Raw genomic sequence first — 23005 nt, forward strand, 5'->3', positions numbered from 1 at the left:
AGTGATTGATTAGTACAGGTGCTAATATAGATGGTAGGTAATGGCTAAAAGTCACTGCTAGTACAGGTGAATAATGCTAATGGTTACTCAAGCTTTTATGCAAAAAGGTTGTCCAGCCAGATCCAATAAATTAAGCTATGCATGATCCTTAGTGTCATTTGTTTTGGTTTCCGACGGGTAAGTCTGGCTGAGTACATTCGAGTACTCATGGTTTATCCCACCTTGTTACAGGTGAAGTTCTCGGCCTACTGAAGATGGTGGCTAACCACCGGTGGGCTCGGTGATTCTATATTTAGTTCTCATCTATATGCTTTTGTCTGAGGATGTCACTTATGCTAGCAATATAATTAGAACTTATATTAATGTAATCATTTGAAAGCTATGTTGTTTTCACTAAGTGGCTTTGAAACCCAAACTTGTAATATTATTTCCGCTGCAACCCTGTGTATGTGATGTGTATTTGCTTAATCACGTGATCTTGGTTGTGATGTTGATTTACCAAGGTCTTTCGGGACACTCGGCTGACTACCAGGTTTATATGAGTGAAAGTATGTGTGTGTCAACGTGTTAGCAGGGACAACCATACTTGATCTTGTATAAATTGGGTGGTTCTATCATAGCTGGCATCAGAGCAAGATTAAGCATAATACTGTCATGTACGTCGTTTTAAAAACAAAGTTTTGGTTTTAAAAAGCCTATTTTGACTAAAACTTTAGCTACAAACAAATTTGTCAAAACTTATTTGCAAAACTATGCTAGCGACATCCTCCTTTATGCCCAGTTAAGGACTATTAGGTGGCTATCTAAGTACTAACATGGGGATTTTTACTTTCGTTGTTCATACGGCGTGCTATAGTATGGATGCCATCCGCTTGGGTGGTAATGTATGGATCAATTGCCTCTACATCCAGGTAAGTGTGAGTTGTGAGAGCATGATCGTCCAACTGTCAGTCTAGGGGAGAGTTAGTTGTGGCTACTAGAATATTTACATGTTACACACATGTATATATGAAGGTACTTAATTGCGGGTATATCTGTCGGGTAGCTATGGATACCGAAGTATATATATCTAGGGATGTATATATGGAGAGTATCTTAGTTTACTGCTTTCATTGTGTGCTTATTTATCTCTTGTGGGGATGGGCTGCAATGACTTTGCCTGCAGGTATGCTAACCACGAATGCGTAGATTGAATGTTGCTGACAACTAGCTATATATCGAGAGAGTATGTGTTATGCCACCGACATAGAACGTGATTGCCACCTTAGGCTGGCAATTTCGTGAGGACAAATAGGACGAGCATTCATCATGATTGTGCTTGTGCATAAATATGCTTCCCTCACTTTGTTCTAATACTAAGTAACTTGTGATTGATGTGTTGCACTATCTTCCTTGTGTGGAGTTAAACAAGAATGCCTTGTTCCATGTTGCTTGAATAGGAAGTGCTTGAGAAAAGTGTGTGGTTAGCCTTGCTAGACTGTAGAATGTGATGAAGGTGTCCGAGTAGCGCCGACAGCAGCTAGAGGAGATGACTCTAGTACTGGAGGAGAACAAAAGTCTGCAAGCATTAGTTAAATACCTCTAGGCATGCCTGCTCCAAGAGCACCACCGTGGGCAGGACCTAGAGATGAAGGTTCTAGCATTAGAGAAAGAGCGCCAGCAAATGGAGGCGGAGGGTCAGTCGATGGCCGAGTAGCTTAGCCATAGCACTAATCGGCAGAAGGGTATGTCTTGGAATTTTGCTTTGCTGGTATTCACCATTGTGAGACATCTGGCTATTATATGCAGCACTAGAGATGGAGCTCGGCCTTTCCTAAGAAGCCTTCAGCTAGCTTTAGGAGGTGAAGGAGAAAGTGGAGGAGAAGGCCAAGAAAGTCACTAAAGATCTTCGACATAAGTGTTTTTCACACTATTTTGACTTGTGTGGCGTTAGGCGCATACTAAGCATACAACTGTCTTGTTTGTAGAGTATTGACACCAGGCCCTAGCACAGTTCTAGGTGCTTGTGGAACAAGTGAAAATGCATGATGACAAGCTAGAGACAATGATTGCGGGGATCCTGCCCGTGCTAGACTACGTCGGTCTTGAGCAACCCGAGGGGGCACGGTTGCCTGGCGACAAGTTGTACCGGTCAGTCATGGATCATTGTCGGACGGCATGGGTTGACTTCAAGGAGTTCGTGCGTAGCGCCACCCATGGAGTTGTCGTCCACGCACTCCCGCAGCTAAGGTCACACTACCCTTCAGTGGATCTCCAATGGGTGGCCGAGGAGATCGCTAGGCTGGAAGATGATGTGGAGGAGCAGGCGAAGAGGTTGGCCGAAGATGTTGAGCTATTCAATGAAGGGGCGAGTAGTGCTCCATAGATTTCAAAAAAAACTCACGTTGAATCGTTGTATAAAAGTGCTTAGCAACTTTTGTTGAACACTTGTTGTTATGGTATGTTTGTGTTTATATTTGATATAAACCATCCGATTAGTAGTGTATAGCTGAGTCCTAAGCCTAGCTAGCCTATTAACTATAACGCGGGGCACAGGGTCTGTGTGCCTATGGGAAGAATAGAGCATCGCAAAGGAACCGAGCATCTATTCTGGTATTTGCCTTAGGCGTAGTTGGCGTGTCATCTTTAAGATGTTGTACACAGAAACAGAACCGCTTAGCGAAAAAAGCACGAAGATAACAATATGGAGAAACATTAGGATAAAAACTTTATTGAATACTCAAATATGAAAGGTACATATCTTTGAAAGGAGATCCTTCAAGGTTAGAAGCGCCTAAGAAGATCGATGTGCAAAGAATTTGGGACATCTCTTTCATCCATGTCGCATAGTCTATAGGAACCTAGCCAGGTGAACACCTTGACGATAAAGGGGCCCTCCCAGGACGAAGATAGCATGTGCATTCCATCGGTCTTCTGCTTCTTGCAGAGCACTAGGTCTCTAACCATAAAGAATAGATCATTGACATTGCGGTTGTAGTATCTTCGTATGTTGTCAAGGTACTTCATCATCTGAACACATGAAACTAGGCGCTCCTCCTCTAGGCTATCCAACTCAACGAGCTAGGCTTGGTCGGTGTTTTCTTTGTTGTAGTTCTCCACTCTAGGTGCTCGAAAAGCGATGTCGGCTGGTAAAATAGCCTCGGAACCAAAAACCATGACGTATGGAGAGATGCTAGTGTTGCGACTAGGCTGGGTGCTTAGTCCTCAAACCATAGCTAGCAATTCCTTGAGCCACTTGTCAGGGTGCTTCTGCTCATTCTTGTAGAGCCTCTTCTTCAACGCGTCGAGAATCATGTCGTTGGTGTGCTCAACTTGGCCATTAGCCCTGGAGTGCGCCACTAAGACATACTTAACTAAGATGCACCTTTCATTGCCAAAGTTCTAGAAATCAGCACCGATGAACGTGGACCCAAGGTCGGTGATGATGTTGTTCGGTACGCTGAACTGGTGAATGATGTTGTCAAGCAGCTCGGCTGCCTTCTTCACTGTAGCTTGGACCAGGGGTTTGTATTCGATCCACTTTGAGAATTTGTCAATGCAGATGTAGACCCAACAGAAACCTCCCAACGTGGTCTTGAAGGGCCTGATCATATCCAGTCCCCAGCATGTAAAGGGCCATGATGCAAGAATCATTTGCAAGGCCTGTGCCGGGATGTGGATTTGTTTAGCGAAAAACTGGTAGTTCTCACATTGGCGAACGAGTGCTTCAGCATCGGCTATGGCTGAGGGCCAATAGAAACCAACTTAGAAAGCTTTTCTGACTAGAGTTCTAGAGGCCACGTGGTTGCTGCATGTGCCGGCGTGGATCTCCTTAAGTATCTTCTTGCCTTCTTCCACGGAGACGCACTTCTAGAGTAGCACCTCTTTGGTGTTTTTGTGGTACAACTTCCCTTCAACTAGGAGGTAATGCTTACTATGGTGGGTAAGGCATTCTCCCTCTATGTTGTTAGCCAGAACATCTGTAGTGGTTAGGTATTTGATGAAGGGTTCTCCCCAATCACTGCTCGGCCCAGGGACCGTGGCGACTATCTGCTCAGCAAGTGGTTTTTCTTCAATGCCTTCTTGTTCCTGCTTGATGGAAGGGGCCACAAGGTCCTAGACAAACACTCTGGTTGGGACTTTAGCCTAGGTTGATCCTATCTTTGACAACTCATCGGCTGCTTGATTATTGGCCTAGACCACATGGTGGTTTTTGATGCCATAGAATTTGTCTCCTAATTTTCTTATCACAGCACAGTCAGCGTCCATCTTCTCATTGGTGCAATTCCAATCTTTGTTCAGCTAGTTGATCATGAGTGTGGAGTCATTGTACACCAAGAGGCATTTGATGCCAAGCTCGATAGATATATGGAGACCGTGGAGTGTCGCCTCGTATTCGGCGGTATTGTTGGATGCTTGGAAGTGTAAGTGGAGGACGTAGTGAAGCTTGTCCCCTGATGGGGAGATGAAGTATACACCTGCCCCAGCGCCATTGAGGTTGAGGGACTCATCGAAGTACATGGTCTAGTGCTCGGGGTGGTTGATTGGGACTGGTGTCTGCATGTCCGTCCACTCGGCAATGAAATCAACGAGCGCCTGTAACTTGATCATGTGCCGAGGCCTAAATTCGATGGTGTAGGTGTCGAGCTCGACCACCCATTTAATGATGCGGCCATTGGCTTCCTTATTGTGGAGGATGTCACCGAGTGGGTACTCTATGACTACTGCTATGTGATAGGCGTTAAAATAGTGGTGAAGCTTCTAAGAGGTGATCAGGATGGTGTACAACAGCTTCTAGACCTCAGGGTAGCAAGTCTTAGACTCATTTAGGACCTAGCTAATGAAGTAGACAGGGCGCTGGACTTTGTAGGCATGTCCTGCCTCTTCACATTCAACAACGATGGCGGTGCTGACTACTCGACTGGTCGCCACGATGTAGATTAACAGGGTTTCATCCTTTTGGGGAGCAATCATGATCAGAGGTGTGGTAAGAAACTGCTTGAGCTCGGCAAAGGCCTTATCAGTGTCCTCTGGCTAGATGAACTTCTCTTGAGCCTTGAGTAGCTTAAAGAAGGGAAGTCCCTTTTCGCTGAGATAGGATATGAAACAACTTAAAGCCGCCATGCACCCTGTTAGCTTCTAGACATCCTTGATGCAAGTCAGCGGCTTCATATTGGTCATCACCGTGATCTTCTCTAGGTTGGCTTTGATGCCGCGGCTACTGACGATGTTGCCTAGTAGGATACTGGATGGAATGCCAAAAATGTACTTAGTGAGATTAAGCTTCCATCGGTATACTTCCAGGGCTTTGAAAACTTTGGTGAGGTCGGCGATGAGGGTGTCGGTAGTCTTAGACTTAACCACCACATCATCGATGTAGGCCTCGACGTTCTTCCTGATTTGGTCCTTGAGACAACGCTGGATGGCTCTTTGATAAGTCGCACCCGCATTCTTAAGCCCAAAGGACATGGTCATGTAGCAATAGTCACCGAAGGGCGTGATGAATGACGTCTTGACATGGTCTTCTTCCTTCAACATGATCTAGTGGTAACCAGAGTAGAATCTAAAAAGCATAGGAGCTCGCAACCAGCTATGGAATCTACGACCTCGTTAATGCGAGGTAGGCCGAAGGGGTCTTTAGGGCAGTGTTTGTTGAGATTGGTGTAATCAACGCATATTCTCTATTCTTTATTCTTTTTTCTTATAAGAACCGGGTAGGCTAACCACTCTAGATGCTACACCTCTTTAATAAAACCGACAGCTAAGAGCTGGGTTATTTCTACCCTAATGGCCTCCTTTTTGTCCTATGTGAATCGTCGAAGCTTCTGCTTGATTGGCTTGGCGGTCGTCGAGACATTTAAGGAGTGCTTGATTAGCTCCCGAGGCACGCTGAGCATGTCCATAGGTTTCCACACGAACACGTTGACATGCTCCCTTAGGAAGCTAAGGATCGTGTCTTCCTATTTAGGTTCAAGGCTAGCCCCAATCTAAGCAGTCTTGGACTGGTTGTTAGGGATGAGGGCCACTTCCTTTACCTCCTTGGACTTGGTTGATGCTCAAGCGACCTCCATGGTTGGGATCTCTAGGTCCTTTGGAGAGATCTGCTACAAAGTCACGATGCAGTCCTGCATGCGGATGGAGATGTTAGTTGCCTCAGTGAGCATGAAGCTTTCCTTCTCACAGTTGTAGGCAACGTCGAGGTGGGCGCGTAGGGAGAGGACCCCCTGCTCCGTCGGCATCTTCAGCACCAGGTATGTATAGTGTGGCACGACCATGAACTTGGCAAGAGCTGGTTGGTCGAGGATGGCATGGCATGCCATGTTGAAGTCGGCGATGAAGAAGTTGACATAATTGATGTGGAAGTGCTTGGCGGTACCAAACTATACTGATAGTGAAATATGTGCTAAGGGTAGGGACGCCTTCCCAGGAACGATTCCCTAGAATGGAGAGTCCATTGGGGTGAGGTCTTCCTTCTTAAGCCCTGGCTCCTCTAGAGATCCGGCAAAGAGGATGTTGAGGGCGCTCTCTCCATCGATGAGGACCTTCTAGAAGCGCACATCCTTGATTATGGGATCTAGGATGAGTGGGAAACGCCCTGGGTATGGGATGTCCGACCACTAATTGACCCTAGAGAAGACGATCGGGTGCTCCGACCAATCGAGGTACTTGGGATCAGCGATGGGGCCATCATATGTAGCGACCGACATGATGCGTCAGGCTACAAGCTTCTGCTCCTGCTTGTCTTTGGAGATAGCTCTCCCACCAAAGATGGGGGCAACGGTCTTGGTGGGGTTCTGGTATGTGGGGCCCTTGTTCTTGCCTCATTCTCTGCCTTAACCATCTTCGGTCTCATCATCATCATGCTGTGGCTTCTTTGATGTTTCACCACCGAGCATTGTCTTCAGGCCTCTGGACTCTCGCATGGTGTGCTTGGCATCCTTATGGATAGGGCATGGTCCGTCCAACGGCTTACCAAAGTCAGCGTCATAGGTGCGCTTGGCATGTGCATTGACGGTGTTGATGGAGTTATTAGACCAACGATGGCTGCCTTGTCTGCCTCTTGAGCTATCCGAGCGGTCGTCATGCTAGGGCTCGCGATCATCTTAGCAACAGTCATGGTCATCGCGGCGGTCTTGATCATCACGGTGGCGGTTGCGGTCATCATAGCGCCTATCATCACAGCGGTCAATGTCACGACATTGGTGGTGAGCGGAGCAGGCAGCCCGTTTGGCTCCTTTGGCATTGGCATATCTATTTGTTGTTTGTATCAGTTCACCGATGGTTGTGGGCCTCTTATGGTACAGCTTGCCATAGAGCTACTCATGTCGGATCCCTTTGGTGAAAGCGGTGATGGCCGCGGCATCAGTGATGTTGGGAATGGAATTTCTTGTCTTTGAGAAGCGCCTGATGAAGTCGCGCAGGGACTCCCCGGAGGATTAATGAAGCTTCTCCAGGTCATAGTTGGTGTCGGGTTGCTCGCATGTAGCCATGTAGTTGTCGGTGAAGACTTTCTTGTGGTCGTCCTAAGATTAGATGGAGTTGTCCCATAGGCTAAGGAGCCAGTTGTTTGCAGACTGGCTAAGCATGATGGGAAGATAGTTTGCCATGACGTCCTCATTTCCGCCCGTGGCTCTCACGGCAATCTCGTAGAGTTAGCCATTGAGAGGGGTTGGCCTTTTCATCGTTGGTGTTAACACCAATAACCTTGAAACCCATAGGCCACCAGACAGCTTGGAGCCTTTCTACGAAGGGGCGAAGTCCTGATGCGCCGGCTGGGAGTGGTGCTTGATGGGCAGCAAATCCCTCATGTTCGGCGTCGAATTGCCGGTGACGCTCCATCTCTGCTTTGTAGTGTGCGGACCTACTGTTTTCAATGTGGCCACGGACGTCCATGCCGACATTGATGTGGTTGCGAAGATCGCAAGGGAGGGGTTGATCGACCTCCTGGTTGCGGTTGCCGCCCCGACCTCCCTAGGGGCGTGGAGGGTGGCCGTTGTGGCACGAATGAGCTTCATAGTTGCCTTTGGACCCTCTATAGAGGTAGGGACCACCGGCCTGAGGTCGGGGGCCCTTGGCGCCGTGGTGCTGGCCTTCTCTATCATGGTGGGAGCGGTGGCTACAAGCTGACGTGGTGGAATAAGATGGGGCGTCGTTCCAGAACTCGTTGACTTGGACTTGCGCGGCTATGATATGTGCTCGAACCTTCTCGACCTCTGGAGTGTGAGGGAGTTTGTCGAGCTCATTGAAACTGATGGCTAGATTAGCGCTTGGAGTCTGGTAGACTGGCTGGTCACCCACCATGTCAAATGCCTCCTCTAGATTACGTTGATGGCCAGGCGGGCCGCGACCATCCTCGTTGGCCCCTTGGGTTGCTTTTGCATCTTAGCGATGTTGGCGATCGGTGTTCTTCGCTAGATGAGCTTCGCGCTCTTTAGCGGTTTCACCGTCCTTGGTGATGCTATCGTGGCTGACGTGGAAAATCATGCCCCCGAACCCCAGAGGGAAAGTAGGGCAGCTTGATGCAGTCTTGGTTGGGCCCTTGGAATAATCGTTGGGGCTCTCGTTCAGAACGTTGTGGAGAGATTCGGTCGGAAGAGGGGAATCATCCAAGAACTGGTGAATAGCCACCATGTTGACCACGGGCGCGGGCTGACCAGAGTCAGTCGGGTCGATCATGTAGAGGTCGGTGACATGGTCGCGCTCGACGTGGTTGGCGAAGAGGTGGTGGACAACGTTCTGGTAAGCAGATCCCGCACCCTCTAGCCAAACAGGGAAGTGAGCTTAAGAATATTGTAACCAGCTTTATCTTCTCCTCCGAAAATACAATGCGTCTGCCAATCAAAAAACAAAGTAAATCCCTCGACTCAAATTGTAAGTCAATTTAGTTTTTCTAAAGTCAAACCTATCTAATCTTAGCCAAATTTATAGAAAATATATTCACATTCTACCTCTGTCCTAAAATAAATCAATCCTTAGAATAATCTAAAGTCAAACTATCGTAAGTTTACCAAACTTTATAGGAAAGAGTAACATCGGCTATAACACCAAATAAATATATTATAAAAATACATTTCATGATGTATCTAGCTATACTAATTTGGTGTTATAAATATTAGTACTCTTTTCTATAATTTAATCAAACTTAAAATAGTTTTACTTAAAATAACCATAAAAGTTGATTTATTTTGGGACGATGAGAATATACATCATCACGCTACGTGCTATGGCAAGTAACACTAACTCATGCCTAAAAAATATATAACACGGCAAGAACATGCTTTGGGACCCACAAAGAATCAAACCCAAGAGAGACACTACCAAACCCTTATTTAAACACTACAGCCTTAAGAGGTGTTAGAGCAGCTCTAACAAGCAGGATCTTATTTGAAAACTAATCCCTCGGTCCCTCCATTCCATAAGTGCCATTCTCATTTCCCGAGTCAATAATTTTCAACTTTAACGGGAGATATATAATAAAATATTAATATTTATGGTGCATAATTAGTACCATTAGATAAATCGTTGAATTTTTTTTATAATAAATTTATTTGGAGATATAAATGTTTTTAATATTTTTTATAAACCTGATCAAAGTTAAAAAAATTTGACCAATACGACAATAGTTTTTTTTTAGAGTAGTCCCTAGGAGGTTCGGTGCCCATTACCCAATGTGGGGTCCATTTATTTTGTGGCATCACTATCACATTATGGAAGACCTAATGAATATCGTTTGATGTTTCGAAAAGCTAAGAAGGTTAACTACAAAACTAAATTGACATGTATTTTGGAACTAAAATTACAAATCTGAAGAGTTGTATCACAAAACTACATATATCTATAATATGTGCTGTAGTTATCGCCAAACTACAGATTAAAAAGAAAAAAAAAACTGTGATCAGCCTTTCCCTTGCTTGAAGTGATGCAAGATCTGTGCAGCCAAGATGTCGACCCGTGTGTCCGGCACGCTAGGCAGGCACCAATGCATGCAGTCCTGTCCATAGACAGCCACCGCGTCCTTCTTGCCGAGCCAGATAGCTGGATGGGCGTCAGCACGGAACTCGCTCATGTAAGTGAGGTTGAGCAACTGGATTTCAGTGTCAGCTAGGGCTTCCTGAATTGCTAAATTCACCGTTCTCGCTTCTTTGTTCACTCCCCCAAACCGGGGATCAAACCAAGAATTGAGCTGCACAAGATTTGTGAAAAGGAATAAACAATTCACAACTTTGAAATGCATAACCTGAATTCAAACAGTTTGATTGTCAGAACCACACCTCATGCTCTTCAAGAAGTCTATCAGATACACAGCTGCCATTGTGATCCCACTCGCCTCCATAGAAGTGCCTAGGTGACTGTGTGCGCCACAGCTTCAGTGTTTTCCTAGGAACCTCCCTTTTGATGTAAGAAGCAATACTTTTGAGGACTACTTTCAGTCCGTTGTGTATGTCAAGTGGAGGTTCAATCGGCTTTCCTCCTTTGTAGAAAACAAGGGGAGTATCTTTTGGGAATTTATATCTATCCCACCTGATATGGAGAAATGTGTAAAGCATTACAACAGGAACAATAATGACAAATTAGTATATTCATGACCAAACATATTCGTCAAGAAAATCAACAATAACAGGTGAAAATAACTGAAGGTTGTTCTTGTTCAAGAAAGACCCTTTTATGAATGAACATGACATCAATATGAAGCTGAGAGCCGGAACCGTACTACTGTAAGAAACATTTGAACAATCCCATTGCCTCCAACTAAACAAGAAATGGTCTTTTCACTTTACTAGTATGCAAAAGGAAAGACTTCATTTGGGGAAAACGAACTCACCAGTGTCCGGTGTTGAAAATTAGCACATCATAGAACTTGGTGACATTTATCCAATCATTAGCAGGAATGTCAACATCCACTCTGTATGTTCCTTTTATTCCATCCTTCCTATCTTCTTCTGAATTTTCCACAGGATGCCACCTTTGTATCATTAGTCACCACCAAGTAAGCTTCATGGTTTTGTTATGCGTAGTATAAAAAAAATGCAATCCTGTTATTCTAAAAAAACACAGGTGCAAGAAATAGAAATGTCCAAGTGCCACATGTTTAACAAATATGAACTTTATGTGGCAAATATAAGTAATATCCTTTGCCTCCTTGGGTGTTACAGTACATCTAATCCTAAACAAAGTGCATTTAAACATGCTGCTTTACATACATAGAAGAGCAAAACAACAACATAATTACTCACGTTTGAGCAAACAATATACACAACTTAACCATGCAGAATAGAACAATATTTGCCACATATCATCCAAGTTTCTTCAAGGGAACAGCACTACCATAGGAGTTTAGTCCCTTACACATCAAAAATACCTGAAATCAAGAAAAGATCTTCCAGAACAGATAACCACAAGTGCAACTGATCCAGATTTATACTTAGCATCATCCCAACTCCCACTGGAATACTACCAACTCCTGCCATCACACCCTCATGTCAGGGGCGGACCGCGGACCTATGCTAAGCTGAGCAGGGGCCCAGGCCCCCACTCAAGTTCTGCCAGCTCAAGGCCATCTAAGCACCATTAGTACCCCCGGTAAAAAAACAGTGTGCCCCTTATAGATACAAAGACGTGTGGTGAAGGTTCGGATTGTGAATTGTATGCAATGGGCATCAGAAGAGATTAACAATAATGTTTTAGCGTTTAGTTAAGCCTAGTGCTGCTCTATGTATCTAGTTAAAACTACTTAGCTATTTACTGTTTCCTATCAAGTTGTTTTCAGCTCTTAGCCTAAGAATAAGTAGCATCTGCTTTATGCAGTTAGAATATGCTGTAGTGGTTGAGGACCTTCTTGTATCCCAAGTTTGCTTTTCCTATAAATGAATATAAGTGGCTAAGGCCAAGCTGCCCTTTGGCAGTGCAAAACAGAGTTCCACTTTGTGTTCACCTGGCCAACATTAGCAATAGCTTTTGTTCTATCAATTCTAGTTCAAAGTGTATTTTGAAACTAATTTCAATTTCGAATCCTCCCTAAATGCATCTACTTGCAATGGACAAGCATGCTCACACCAAACATAATAAACGGTACACCAAACATAACAAACAGCAAGTAAAAAGGTTTTAAAGATGTTCTACATGTTACTACAATCACACAGGCGTGAAAAGCACTCTAATCGGAGCTATAACGAAAAAGTTATGAATTAAACAAGATTTCCTTTAATAAAATAATAGATTAAATCTAACCTTGAATTTCAAAAGTTGAAAATATATTCAATAGTAGCTTGAACACGTAGATTACGCAATTACGAATCAAACGCAACTTGAACGGGTCAAAACGGAGTAAAAACGGAGAAGTTATGGCCTAAAGAAAATAGTGGCAAAACTGTAAATAAGTGGATCTTCTATTTCGAATTAAAATAAATAAAAATAGAATTCTGAATCTGGAGTGGACTGCGGGTACAAATAAGAAGAGAGACATGGGCTCTTTAGCAAAAGTGCAGAGATGGTGGGTTGATTTGCGAAAAACAGAGGGTCTCATTTGTAAGATTACCGGCCGAACCGGTACGGGTGAATCTGGGCCGTCGGATCGAGAGTGGACGGCTAAGATTAGAAAGGAGGAGGGAGAGAGAGAGAGAGTGCGGCCGCCGGAACAGGGAATCCGGCGCGGTGGTTGCCATCGCCGGCGGCGAAGCTCGTCGGTGAAGCCTGGAATACGGCCTACGGGCCACGGTTCGAAACAAGGAAAGCACCGAGAGAACGAGGGGAGCACGGCGAACTCACCGCGGGGCTTTCTTGCGGTCGACGGCGAGCTACGACGTCGGGCAACGCGGCAAGGCAGACGGCGGTCGGCGGCTAGGGTTTGCGGCTTGGCGCGGCGACTCGACGAGATAGGATCTTGCTCCGAGGCTCGGGATGGAGGCGGCGTGATGCAGGCTCAGTATTTATGGCCGGGGAGACTTGGCAGGTACGGCAACAGGCGAGACGGGGCGGACGCAGACTCTGTCCTGGCGATGGAGTCCGACGCGGACGGGAGGAAGGAAACGGCATGAGGTGGAAGACATCCGACAGGTGGGTCCCACCGGTCAGCGAGAGAAGGCGCAGGTCCCGTCAGACAGAGAGAGGGAGAAAAGGGGGCGCATCCGCGCGCTAGGCCGGAAGACGAACTAGGCCTGCGGGGAAGAAGAGTGGATGGGCCGCTGAGTGAGCTGGGCTTGCGTGCGAGAGAGAGAGAGGCAGAAGCGGCGCGGGAGCGGCCGCAGGTAAGGCGCCGAGCTGGGCCAAGAGGGAGCAGGCCGCGGGCCGAATGGAGAGAAAGAGAGTTTTTTTCTATTCTTTTATTTCAAAATCATTTTGAATCATTTTCAAAAACACTTTGAAACATTTTGAATTTAGACCAAAACCACTCATTACAAAAATACAAATGCACCAGCTTGAATGCACCACAATGTTGCTACCTTATGATAAATTTTAATTTAATGAAAATTTATTATTTACCTATGTTTTCATGAGCACAAAATACATAACTAAATCATTTCATCTCTATTTCAAAAAGAAGCAAATTTTAGGGTGTTACAATTCTACCCCCCTTAAAATGAATCTCGTCCCCGAGATTCGGACGATGGTGATCAAAGAGATATGGATACTCCGTCTTTGGATTCTTCTTTACTTTGCATACCTGTTAACCTTACTCCAAGTAACTTACCAAACTGATTCCAAGATTCTGACAGATACTCCGACCACCCCTCAGTAACTCCAATCACTAGGCCATCTTTTCTTTTTAGTCCATAATATCAATTATCTTTCTTAAAATATTCACCTTCCAACGGAGCCTTACGAATCTCTTGGTCAGAAGGAGATTCTTCCCCCAATCTTCAAAACATTAATGATTTCGGTTAAGTTGCTCGAACCTTAAATACAATTCTTAGTCCTTAGTGTGACCCGAACTTTCTTAGCTTAACTCTCCTTTGCTAAGGCATCGGCCATGACTTTGCTTCTCCAAGTGATAGCACTTTTGCAAGGCATAATCAATTTCATTCCAACGATAATGTCACTAGCTCAAAGCCATCTTAGTGAAGATGTCCTTTAGATTCTTACGACCCACCTAGATGTCATTTTTTCGTCCAAGAAGATAGTACTTCATGCTCCCCAATGGATAACTCCAGATCATACGTCAGATGTTTCATCTCTTGTTTTCTTGCAAAAACCTCTACTTTTTCTTCCTGCATATGAACATATCCCACACCTTGACAGGGTGCACCATAGTGGATATAAAGCTCTTGTCCTGATCTGACAAACTAATACATAGTTTTTACCTCAACCCCTTTTTTTACTCCTTCAAATACTTAGCTGAGGTTTCTTGATCCGAACTTAAAACATTTTCCAGTAATACTATCAATACCTTGACGATCTTGGATAAACCTCCCTTGAACCTCTAACCAAATCTCATTGAAAACTCTAAGTTCTCTCTACATCCTTGGGTGGGTTCCAATCACATCATTAGCTTTCTTCAATCCAAGCCTTCTTATCATGCTTAGTATATCATTGGGATTTACTGAGACTCCATAGAACCATCTGTAGTTATTAGATATCTCATTCCTATGTCATCAACGTCTACTTGTCCTAGGTATGTTGAAGATTGGACTCCCAGCTGAGGATAGCTCAAATTGCAGAGCCATATTGACGAATGCATCCATTCCTCGTAGATGATCCAATAACTTATCAACCGAGAAAAGGATACTTACTCTGAATGATGAAGCCCTTAAGTGATATACATCCTCTGGGTACCACCTTTCTTATCAGATTAACCGATTCTTTCAAGTGAGAGCTAGAGAGCATAACTGAACTTCACATAGCACATTGAGCATTCGAACCCTTCTTAGTTGGATAGTTTGCATAGGCGTGATCATCTATCTTATTGATCTCCTCCGAAGGTGTTTGTTCCTCTACACTAACATCTGAAAACTCACAGTCCACTTTACTATCCTCAGTGTACACACCTTCCAATAGATCATCCTCGTATTTATCAGGTCTAGGTTGAATACCCTCATACTCAATTCTTTCCCCTGACGGTGTTGTTAGAAGCACCGAACATTCGGCATACTTAATCACTCCTTTGCATACAGACAACCATCCCATTCCAAGGATAACATCAATGTCCATTAACTCCAAAACAATAAGGTTTGCCTTGAAGTTTACCCCCTTTATATCAACACTTACTTTTGGGCATATGCGGTTTGCCTTCATTTCTCCTCCTGGAGACTTAACTATCACCGGTCTCCTCATTGAAAGCATAGTTATCTTATGATCTTCCACATATTCCCTAGAGATGAATGAATGTGAAGCACTAGGGTCAAATAACACCAGGGCGGGAGTTGAGTTTACTGCAATCAAACCATAAACGACCTCTTTAGCTCCACAAGTGGTAATCATATCCACATTGTTCAAACTTCTAGGGATGTAGTTTCGCTTTAATTTATTTTCTTGCACCTCCTTCTTATGGACATTCTGTTCTAGCTCCTACTGCTGTCGATTCTGGCTTTGATTACTCTCAGCAAGCTTCCAAGACAATCGTCCTTATAGGGTTCAATCTTACCACAATCATAATCTTCCTCACTAGTAGAAGTATTGGTCTTCATCAAAGTGATAGTAGGAGATGACAGGCATGGCTCTTGAGAGCTAAAATGCTGCACTTTATCATTGGGTTGCTGATACTGATCCTGATTTGTACTCCAAAACAGATTCATAGGGTGTGACTGACATTCTGGTTGTGTAGCAAAACAGAGACGAGTGTTTCTTAACTGACATTGAAGGTCACGCTTTCTCTTCTTCTCTTCCATCTCCCGACGCTTGTTCTCTTCTTCTCTTCCATCTCCCGACGCTTGTTCTCAATTACCATTGCTCTGTCCACCAATGTTTTGAAATCAGGGTACACAACGGTCATCAACTGCAATTGAACTCCATCATTCAGACATTTCAAAAAGCGTTTATGTTTCTTAGCATCATTATCCACTTCATCTGGAGCATAGCGCGACAACTGAGTGAACATGTCACGATACTCACACGGAGTCATAGATCCTTGCTTGAGAGCCCGAAATTCATCTTGCTTGAGTTCTACCACACCAGCAAAATATGATAGGACCTGAAGCTCTCGCAAAACTCCTTCCAAGTGATCTGTCCAGCATTGTTGGGACGTCCATACTGATAAGACTCTCACCAATCTTGTGCTGCGCCCTGGAGTTGGCCGGACGCAAAAAGCACCTTCTCATGGTCATCACACTGAGCTATGTCCAATTGTCGCTCCCCAGCTCTAAGCCAGTCATCAACTTTTAGTGGTTCACTTGTATGAGAGAATGTCGGTGGGTGTCCCTTCATAAATTCGCCACGCTTGGCAATAGGTGGTGCTTGATGCGGGTTGTTCAGCACACTCTGAGCAATAGTCTGTAATAACTGAGTTTGCATCATCAAAGCTTGCTCTATAGATGGGGGATTTGATGGCGATGGATTAGAATTGCCAGGATTCCTTCGGTCATCATGCGAAGCACTTCTACTGGTAGCAACCATGACAGAGATAATCGATACTTCCAAATGAATAACTAGAACATATGAAACTTCATCTTACAACTTCTTCAACTTAGCTACCCCCTTAAGAAAAGATCAACTAAGGGACACAAAAAGGACAGCTCACACCTTCTTCCAGAAGAGGAAGAGCTAACTAGTATCAAGACGTTCTGACATCCCAATAATACTCTTGTGTAGGGGCAAGAACAAGAAATCTAGAATTCCTCGCGAGCAGAAAAACAACAGCGCAGTAAAACAGCTGTAACTCTCATTCTAGTAATCCAATGAAGTTGTAGCTTATACCATTGGAAAGCTTATCAAATCCTCCACATATTCCTTATAGAACACTTTTCAAAATTCTGCAGTTTAGGTAGTCAAAAACAGTGCACAACAGAAACTATTTCAGGCTTCAGACAGCACAGGTGCATCGTCTTGTGATTGTCATAACTCCATAACCGAAATAGCTATCAGGATGTTTCTTGTGGTCAGAGAAAGATATTGAAGCCTACTATTGTCCATAATTTTGTCATAATTTCTGATCGTCCAAAATCAAAGATATAAGCCGAAAAGTGCATACTGCTCCGAAAAGACAGGAGACAACCAAAACTTAACTATTTATTTCAATAATCCTTATACGTTAGGCCTATAAACTAAATGAAATTGTGAAAACCCCCAATAAGATCATTTCAATCATTATAAAGATTCAAAACAAGCATAAGCATAATGACAATTCAGCAAAGCAATAAAGGTGTACAACTCAATCATTGACTCAACTTGCAATACTATCGTCCTCAATGTACTAGGGGTAACAATCTTAAGACTCATCTTCAGATTCCGCAAGAAGGTGGTGAGGGACAGTTCTAAGAGCATATCAAATTAAGGAGTGAATATGAGAACAAAGACTTTAAAATAAGCACCAAGATAGAGATGAATACCAAGGGTAGAGGTACAGTAGAGAAGAAAATATCAAGATTCATAGAGCAAGGATTTTTGTAACAACTTCTAAACCTTAGAGCGACCAGTTTCTACTAAGTTTGCGTCCTACAGTCAGCATTGCTCTGATACCACTTTGTAGCACCCGGTTTTAAAAACAAAACCAGATACACACCATATATGAGCCCAGAAAGTCAAATCTCACATATAGCTACAAATAGAGTTAATATCAATAAACAATGCTTAATATATAACATACTTAATATAAAGGATATAACCTTAGACAGCAAACAGCGGAAAGACAACTCCGAACTTCGGATGAAGACTCCAATTCAGCAGGGACAACTGACTGATTGATCATAAGCCTAATTCCTCCAAACTCTAGCAATCTGGTACCCATCCGAGATTTTTATTCAAATATTTGAAAAGTAAAGCAAGCGTAAGTACATGTCGTACTCAACAAATATAACATGGGTTCATAAGACTCAAAAGGCTGACACTGGTTCAACTGCGATTAGCTTTTAATGAGTCATGATTTTAGCAATTGAGTAGCAAGAAGTTTATCACAACCCATGTAAACACATGATCAAGTAAACATGAATAATGAATAGCATAAACAATTAACCATTAATGAATATCTTTATCATCAGTGTTCATCATCTATTCCGTAAGGGTCCAAGGCCGCTCGTGACCGTAAGCACGGCTGGTATACCAGTTTTATACTCTGCAGAGGTTGTACACTTTCACTGTGATTAGTGATTTACCCTTTCGCCCGAGGCGGCCAATCTCTTGCCCCGCTAACAAGGAAGGTCGGCAGGGTTCACTATGATTCTTTCAAAGATTCGTCTAACAAGTTAGGGTCATTAGATGCACTTGGCAAACAGATATAGGAACCCCCTGTCGAATGACATAATTCCATCACGGCTATACACATAAGAGTAGAGGTTGTCCTATACCCGATTCGTCAAGCCATTCTTACGCCATAAAGGTAACCTCTAACAAGCTAGAAAATGTTCTCATACTGAGCTAAAGCCAGAGCCATATAACTCTCGTAGTTGTACTGTAAGTCTTGGATGTTCGCTTACAGACAAGTCCTTATGGAGAGGAATCTAGAGCACCATAATAATAGCCTAATGCTCTAACCCCCTTGTTCCATATTGCTAAGAACATCTTTTAATGTTTATTGCATATTCCATTAGTCAAGTTACAAAATCATGGTTGTAGTTAAGCACTAGCATCATACTACCCAATGTAATAACCCAAAGGTGTTAAGGAATTCAAGATATCAAATAGCTGAAAATTTTATTACGGTTGTCAAGGTAGACACATGCAGCATGAATTAAACGATTAAAGGTGTATAGGACAACAAGAAAGATCTCATGCTATACTTGCCTTAAACTCAGATCATTCTTCTATTGAATTGTAACCTCCAAATGATGTCTTCTGGATCACCAACTTCTTTTATATCACCAACGCAAAGCTCACCGACTAGACATGATCATAAAGCACCACACAAAAATTCATGCAATCATACACGAAGCAAACAATAGAACTAAATTAGAACAGTACACCAAACATAATAAACAGCAAGTAAAAAGGTTTTAAAGATGTTCTACACGTTACTACGATCACACAGGCGCGAAAAGCACTCTAATCGGAGCTATAACGAAAAAGTTATAAATTAAACAAGATTTCCTTTAATAAAATAATAGATTAAATCTAACCTCGAATTTCAAAAGTTAAAAATATATTCAACAGTAGCTTGAACACGTAGATTACGCAAGTACGAATCTAACGCAACTTGAACAGGTCAAAACGAAGTTAAAACGGAGAAGTTATGACCTAAAGAAAATAGTGGCAAAAGTGTAAATAAGTGGATCTTCTATTTTGAATTAAAATAAATAAAAATTGGAATTTTGAATCTAGAGTGGACTGTGGGTACAAATAAGAAGAGAGACAGGGGCTCTTTAGCAAAAGTGCAGGCATGGCGGGTTGATTTGCGGAAAACAGAGGGTCTCATTTGTAAGATTACCGGCCGAACCGATACGGGTGAATCTGGGTCATCGGATCAAGAGTGGACGGCTGAGATTAGAAAGGAGGAGGGAGAGAGACTGTGGCCGCTGGAACAGGGAATCCGGCGCGGTGGTTGCCATCGCCGGCGACGAAGCTTGTCAGTAAAGCCTGGAATACGGCCTACGGGCCACGGTTCGAAACAAGGAAAGCACCGGGAGAACGAGGGGAGCACAGCGAAGTCACCGCGGGGCTTTCGTGCGGTCGACGGCGAGCTACGGCGTCGGGCAGCGTAGCAAGGCGGACGGCAGACTGCGGCTAGGGTTTGCGGCGACTCGGCGAGATAGGATCTTGCCCCGAGGCTCGAGATGGAGGCAGCGTGATGCGGGCTCGGTATTTATGGCCGGGAGACTTGGGAGGCATAGGAACGGGCGAGGCGGGGCGGACGCGGACTCTATCCCGGCGATGGAGTCCGACGCGGACGGGAGGAAGGAGACGGCGCAAGGTGAGAGAAAGCGCGGGTCCCGTCAGACAGAGAGAGGGAGAAAGGGGGCGCGTCCGCACGCTGGGCGGGAAGACAAACTGGGCCTGCGGGGGAAGAAGAGCGGATGGGCCGCCGGGTGAGCTGGGCTTGCTTGCGAGAGAGAGAGAGGGAGAAGCGGCGCGGGAGTGGCCGCGGGTAAGGCGCCGAGCTGGGCCAAGAGGGAGCAGGTCGCGGGCCGAATGGAGAGAGAGAGAGAGAGAGAGAGAGAGAGTTTTTCTTTTCTTTTCTTTTATTTCAAAATCATTTTGAATCATTTTCAAAAACACTTTGAAACATTTTGAATTTAGACCAAAACCACTCATTACAAAAATACAAATGCACCAGCATGAATGCACCACAATGTTGCTACCTTATGATAAATTTTAATTTAATGAAAATTTATTATTTACCTATGTTTTTATGAGCACAAAATACATAACTAAATCATTTCATCTCTATTTCAAAAAGAAGCAAATTTTAGGGTGTCACAAGATCTCGATAGCAGGTTCTGGATTGATCACTGGTCGCAAGGAAAAACAGTGGCAGAGCTTGCTCCGAACCTGATCATCTCTAAACAAGCAATTAAGCAGTGGACAGTCTCCCAAGCTCTCGATGGCAGGAGATGGGTGGCAGACATTAAGGGAGCACTGACCGTACAAGTCCTGTGGGATCTGCTAGGTAACTTTGCTTTGCAGCAAAATGTGCCAGACCAACACATATGGCGCCTAACCCAGTCAGGGTCCTATACTAGTAAGCCGGCTTACAATGCATATTTTCTCGGTTCCATCAAGTTTGTGCAATGAAAATGCGTCTGGAAATCATGGGCCCAGCTCCGCTGCAAGTTCTTTTTCTGGTTGGACATCAAGAATAGGTACCGGACTTCAGATCGTTTGGCTAAAAGAGGGCTGCCACATCCCAGTGCTTGTCCCCATTGTGATAAAGAAGATGAGACAATTCAACATATTCTAGTCTCCTGTGTCTTTTTTTACAACACAGGTTTGGTTGTTTATCATCCAAAAATTGGGTCTGGTTGCCCTTGCTCCTCAACCTACTGCCACTTGTTTCTCCAACTGGCGCCATGGTGTTCCTACAATTGGGTCAAAGTGTTCCTAAGAATAGCAAGAAAGAGCAGAACTCCCACATCATCCTTGTGTCTTGGGAGATATTGAAACATCACAATCCTTGTGTGTTTGAGGGTGCTAGGCCTTGTATTTCGATAGTATTACAGGCAGTGGCAAACGAAAGTAGCTTGTGGTCTATGGCTGCTGCATCAGCTCTCCACTAACTACTCATCAGGTCGCTTAACCTTGACATCTAGATCAAGGCCTGTTTTGTCGAGGTTGAGTCTCTATTGTAAGTGGTGCATCTGTAACTAGATATCTGTGGGGCTTGACCGCTGGCCTCTCCTTGTATTCTTTCTCTTCTTAATGAAATGACACGCAGCTCTCTTGTGTTGTTCAAGAAAAAAAAAAGATAAACAGTTTTTTTTGCATGCTTATGGATCAAAACAGTTTAATTATGGTGAGGAAGTTGAAAACACAGGCTGACTAATGTGTGATAAAATATTTTTTTAGTGACCCCACTCATGTGGGAGCCTCCAGCACTGAGTCTGCCTTTTTTGTGTGTGTGTGTGTGTTGCAGCATACACCACTAGTGGAGTATTTTTCCTATACATCTAGAAATAGAATGATGGTTTGCCGGTCATCAGCAATTATCATTTTTTAAAAACATGAACAATTTGAATAGTAAAATATGTGTGCCGTTTTTATGTTTTCTACTTGTGTATGTGAATGCAGTATGTGTTTGTTGCATGTGCATCTTCCTTGAATCATTTTTATAGAATTCGCCACATGACTCAGATTGTGCCCTCTGCCTCATGTAATGGCACTGCATTGCAGTCTTACAGTTTTAAATGTTTCAATAGTTGTTCCAATTTATAAGAACTCTTCTGGATTGCATGTTTGTATCCTAAACAAGCCAAGCAACTGAAACATCTCATCTCAAATATAACTACTGCTGCAATGTAGAAAACTACAACTACTGCAAACGTAGTAGATAGATAAACTCATATTTTCTATCTGCCCTCCTCACTCACAAATTCGCATCTGCGCTCTCTGCATCCAAGACAATGCATTAATGAAAGGATGCTAACACCTCTTATCTAGGTACCATTCATGGTAATCTCAGAGAAGTACTAGAAGGATTGCTCTTTTAATAACTATGTTAAAAAACTAAACAAACCGGGAAAGCAGCAGCTATCAGCAGCATAGAGCACTCACTGACGTGTACTTGGCGAGCAGGACGGCGCGGTGGTAAGCGACGACGACGTCCTCCTTGGGGAAGTACCCTCCGCGCCACGCGCCACGCCGCTTCCACTTGCGGGCGCCGTCGTCCGCCGAGCGGAGCGCGCAGAGGAGCGCGACAATGAGGTTCTCAGACAGTGAGTCCCCCACGAGTCCAATCCGTCGCCCCCTGGCCGCGGCCAGGAACCCCGCGGCGTCGATCCTCGGGACGACGGCACCGCCGCAGCGGGTGGGCGCCCAGGAGAGTGCCGCGAGCTGGGGGCGGCCGTTGCGGAGGCAGTTCCAGGCATTGCGGTGGAAGGGGCAGGACGGAGAATATAGTGGCGGCGGCGCGGGGGACGGGGTCGGCACCCAGCGGCCGTCGGCGGCATCGGAGAGCGCGGCGCCGCAGGGGAGCGGCAGCGGCTGCGGCTGGGGCGAGCGCGGGCGGGGGGCAGATGGGAAGAAGAGGAAGAGCAGGATGGTGAGGGCTATTGGGAGGAGGAGGACCAGAGGGAGGCGGAGGCGCGGCATTGTGCCCGCCTCTGGCGACGACGGGCACCCAAGACACCGGCCTCCTGCTCAGTTTTCCTCTTCCCTTCCCTTCCCCTCTGGATCTAACCGTTTTCTATGTTTTTCTGTGTTCTTGCCGTTTGGGTACCCTTGCTGGTTTGGCTTTCTGCAGCTTTTGCAATTTGCATGTGGCATAAAGCAAATTTCTTCTGTCAAGACTATC

The 23005-nt window shown here is 44.6% G+C and overlaps 1 protein-coding gene across 1 annotated transcript; it reads right to left on the reverse strand.

Moving 5' to 3' along the window:
- Window positions 1-9694: 9694 nt before the first annotated feature.
- Window positions 9695-22885, reverse strand: LOC136493604 (protein trichome birefringence-like 12). Its single transcript, XM_066489704.1, has 4 exons — window positions 22271-22885; window positions 10802-10942; window positions 10251-10500; window positions 9695-10162 (listed from the first exon to the last, which is right to left on the reverse strand). Exons 1-4 carry the CDS (start codon window positions 22801-22803, stop codon window positions 9875-9877), a joined length of 1212 nt encoding a protein of 403 aa, XP_066345801.1. The 5' UTR covers window positions 22804-22885; the 3' UTR covers window positions 9695-9874.
- Between the last annotated feature and the right edge of the window lie 120 nt (window positions 22886-23005).

Source organism: Miscanthus floridulus, chromosome 1 (genome assembly GCF_019320115.1).
Source record: "Miscanthus floridulus cultivar M001 chromosome 1, ASM1932011v1, whole genome shotgun sequence".
Classification (NCBI taxonomy): domain Eukaryota; kingdom Viridiplantae; phylum Streptophyta; class Magnoliopsida; order Poales; family Poaceae; genus Miscanthus; species Miscanthus floridulus.